We start from the raw sequence: 3,761 nt of genomic DNA on the forward strand, positions 1-3,761 counted from the left end.
TAGGGAACTGAAGTGAGACCTTTTCTGGTTAAAACTAATGGCTTCTAAAGAGCATCATGTGAATAATTCTTATTGTCAAGTAAAAAAAAAAAAAAAACTGCTCTGCAAAACATCTTAAAGTGTTTAGACACATTATTCCTTTTTAACTGCTCTATAACAGATGCATTTTACAGCAACCAATATAGTATAATTGTAATAGGTGTGCTGTAGTTTATAGTCATTAGATTTACCTAACGACTGTTTATCAGGGATTGGAGGCTGAGTCTCAAGCTGATGGGGGATAGTGAACCCTAAGGTCATTGTCCTGCGGTGCTTTCTTAAAGTCAATTATCCGTCAGACTTGAGCTGGTCACTTCCGCACAATCCTCCGGTAATCTAATTTTACTAATGTGGGGATAACCCTGATGAGGTATAAAACATCCGAGTCCACAGCAGCCAGTGTCGGGTTGGCATTGATCACTTTAAGGCTTTAGACACATCTATCACCTAAATCTACCACACACAAGACAACCAAAGATGGGCTGGGATGGAGGATACGAGCCCAATGGCACTGAGGGAAAAAACTTCTACATACCGATGTCCAACAAAACCGGAATTGTCCGAAGTCCCTTTGAATACCCACAGTACTACATGGTGGACCCAATGATCTACAAGGTCCTAGCCTTCTACATGTTCTTTCTGATCTGCACTGGAACTCCCATAAATGGACTGACATTGTTTGTAACAGCTCAAAACAAGAAATTACGGCAGCCTCTCAACTACATCCTTGTAAATCTGGCCGTGGCCGGACTCATCATGTGCTGCTTTGGCTTCACCATCACTATTACATCCGCTGTAAATGGATACTTCATTCTTGGACCCACTTTTTGTGGTATTGAGGGATTCATGGCAACACTTGGGGGTAAGATGAAAGCTCCTAGAAATGCGTTAGGAATCATATTTCAATGGTTGACCAATGTTAATCAGTAGAAAATATTTTTTTCTCGCTACAGGTGAAGTGGCTCTCTGGTCCTTGGTTGTGCTTGCTATTGAGAGATATATTGTCGTATGCAAACCCATGGGCAGTTTCAAATTCACTGGAACTCATGCTGCCGCTGGAGTTCTTTCCACCTGGATCATGGCTCTTGCTTGTGCAGCACCCCCACTTTTCGGGTGGTCCAGGTAAACCTTTGGTTAAGCAAAATCTATTGAATCAAGATTACAAGAGAAGAAAAATAGATGCAAGTTACCATGGAGACTAAACTTCCTTATTTTCTATTATTTTTGTATTTATTCGCATCGTTTTATTGTTGGACATGTTGTACAGGTACATTCCTGAAGGAATGCAGTGCTCCTGCGGACCTGACTATTACACTTTGGCTCCAGGATACAACAATGAATCTTATGTCATCTACATGTTTGTGGTTCACTTCTTCATTCCTGTTTTCCTGATTTTCTTCGCTTATGGAAGCCTTGTCATGACAGTCAAAGCTGTAAGTGGAATTTGCACAAGTTACCTCTCACAGCAATGCTTCTAGATTAAATTATTATGCTCCTACTGAAAGAGCTGCTTACCTGTTTAATAACCCATTCCCTTACTAAACTCTACAGGCCGCAGCTCAGCAGCAAGATTCAGCTTCTACACAGAAAGCTGAGAAGGAGGTAACACGAATGTGTCTCTTGATGGTGTTGGGCTTCCTGGTAGCCTGGACACCATATGCAACTTTTGCTGGCTGGATCTTTCTAAACAAAGGAGCAGCTTTCACAGCTCTGACTGCTGCCTTACCTGCTTTCTTTGCTAAAAGCTCAGCACTGTACAATCCTGTTATCTATGTGCTGATGAACAAACAGGTTGGTAAATTGCTCCAACTTCAAAATAGGTTTTCTGTTTAGTTTATGCATTCATTTGCACTTTCTTAAATATTGCCCTTGCTCTGTCTTTCAGTTCCGTAACTGCATGCTCAGCACCATTGGAATGGGCGGCATGGTGGAGGATGAGACCTCAGTTTCAACTAGCAAGACAGAAGTCTCAACTGCTGCTTAAGGACCCCTTGTCTTAATCATGATGATGTCTTCAAGTCTTTGGACAAGTTTCTGAAGAATTATTTTATGATATTTATTGACCACTCCAAAAAGAAACTTTTGCCAAATGGATTCATGGATTTATTAACTGAGGAACAAGGAATTCTGTCTCATCTGCTTATACATGTAAAGTATCAAGTACCTCAGAGTAATCTTCTATAGCAGCTGTGGGAATGTGTGCCTGTGAGAGCGTATGTTAATGAATGCATGGCTGAATTTGGATCTACCTGAGCACCTCATACTGTATATACACAGGCTTTGAATCGCTGTTCCTGAACCCATTAATTGCTGAATGTTCAAACAAGTGTGGGATGTTTGTTACTCTGTAAGGTAAAACGTTTTATTGGTTTACCAGCTGCATTATTTTTTGCATTTTTTGAAAAAGATAAAAAAAAAAAATACATAGTGTTGGTTAGACAATAAATGCATGCATCAAAAGAAACACGTGTTTGTTTATTTTTGGTTTAAAAATATTATATTTGGTGTAATTACAATACACAGTGTTCTTAGATTATACTGTAAATAATCTTCAGGGAATGACAGTTGCCAAATTAACATGAACGGTGTTGTTATTTCTAAACACGGATATATTTCAAAGCATCACAGCACATTATTTGTTTACCTTTTAATTTACGTTTTCATTTCAATACTGACAGTAATGTTAATGTGAAGTGCAACTACAGATATTCACTAATGAAGTCATAAAAGTCACCCCAAATTTTAAGGCTCAGGTCATGTTAATGTCATAAAAAACACAAGATAGCTTTAAATATTAATTTAGTGCAAACAATACTATACTAAGTGTTTCCCAACCTTATTTGACTTGTGTACCATGAGTACCACTCTCAGTCAAAAGTATTGATGACTGTCCAAAAGTGGAATGTACAGTAACTGATTATAACACAGAAATGTTATGCTTTCCATCTCTAATAAAAACGCAACATAAATGTTGCCTGGAAGTTTGTAAGGAGTTCAAATAAATCCAAAAGAAAATCCTCTTATCAACCTGCATTTATAAAACTGGAGTTCCTCTGAATAATTCTCTTATAATCACATTTAAACTTCATGAATTTGGAACAAAATACAAAACAGAAATTGTAATCACTTAATTACTTTTACTTTGTTTTCATCAAGACACCTGAGCTTGTTTGATGAGCTCTGATAGATCAGTGTTAAAAACAGCTGTCTGTTCCTCTGCTTGGTTCGGATGTGTGTCAAAGCTAAAGGTGAGCTCAATAATATAAGAAAAATGTACGTTTTGGTTGATAAAAGCTAATTAGATTTTACAATTTGGTATTTTCATGTGCCCCTTGCAATGCATCACAGTTGGGAATCATCCAGTAGGGAATCACTGCAAGAAACATGTTTTGTTTTTTTGTTTTTTTTTTTAACCAGACATGGGGTACAGTTGTTTTTCTACTTTAATAGCCTGAGGGATGGCAGGACAGAAAAAGAAATCACAAACATTGAAGCCTTTGCCAATGAGAACCTGGAAAAAGAAGAGTCAGGCTTTATTTTAGAAACTGTAATGGTACTCTATATAGAAATGCTGAGACATTTAGGAGAGATACTCAGATCATCTAATCCCTCACAGGTCTTATCTGATATTGTTGCGGTGAGACTCCAAATTAGAAACCATAACAGACATTCCAGAATATGTATCTAGCTCACTGGAGGCAGAGTTAGGAGTGATGAGTATC

General features: G+C 38.0%; 1 protein-coding gene across 1 annotated transcript; it reads left to right on the forward strand.

Annotated features, from left to right (window-relative positions):
* Positions 1–436: 436 nt before the first annotated feature.
* Positions 437–2,503, forward strand: LOC119784354 (green-sensitive opsin-like). The gene is made up of 5 exons (XM_038286360.1): positions 437–901; positions 993–1,161; positions 1,307–1,472; positions 1,591–1,830; positions 1,925–2,503. The coding sequence occupies exons 1-5, from the start codon at positions 517–519 to the stop codon at positions 2,021–2,023; spliced, it is 1,059 nt and encodes a 352-aa protein (XP_038142288.1). The 5' UTR covers positions 437–516; the 3' UTR covers positions 2,024–2,503.
* Positions 2,504–3,761: the final 1,258 nt, after the last annotated feature.

The sequence above is a fragment of the Cyprinodon tularosa genome, unplaced genomic scaffold (genome assembly GCF_016077235.1).
Source record: "Cyprinodon tularosa strain WSP-4 unplaced genomic scaffold, ASM1607723v1 ctg224, whole genome shotgun sequence".
NCBI classification, from domain to species: Eukaryota; Metazoa; Chordata; class Actinopteri; order Cyprinodontiformes; family Cyprinodontidae; genus Cyprinodon; species Cyprinodon tularosa.

Coding starts and splice junctions, on each gene's coding strand:
- LOC119784354 (XM_038286360.1), top strand. CDS start 517: ATGGGCTGGGATGGAGGATACGAGCCCAATGGCACTGAGGGAAAAAAC. Junction 1,162..1,306: donor CCACTTTTCGGGTGGTCCAG/GTAAACCTTTGG, acceptor CATGTTGTACAG/GTACATTCCTGAAGGAATGC. Junction 1,473..1,590: donor TTGTCATGACAGTCAAAGCT/GTAAGTGGAATT, acceptor TAAACTCTACAG/GCCGCAGCTCAGCAGCAAGA.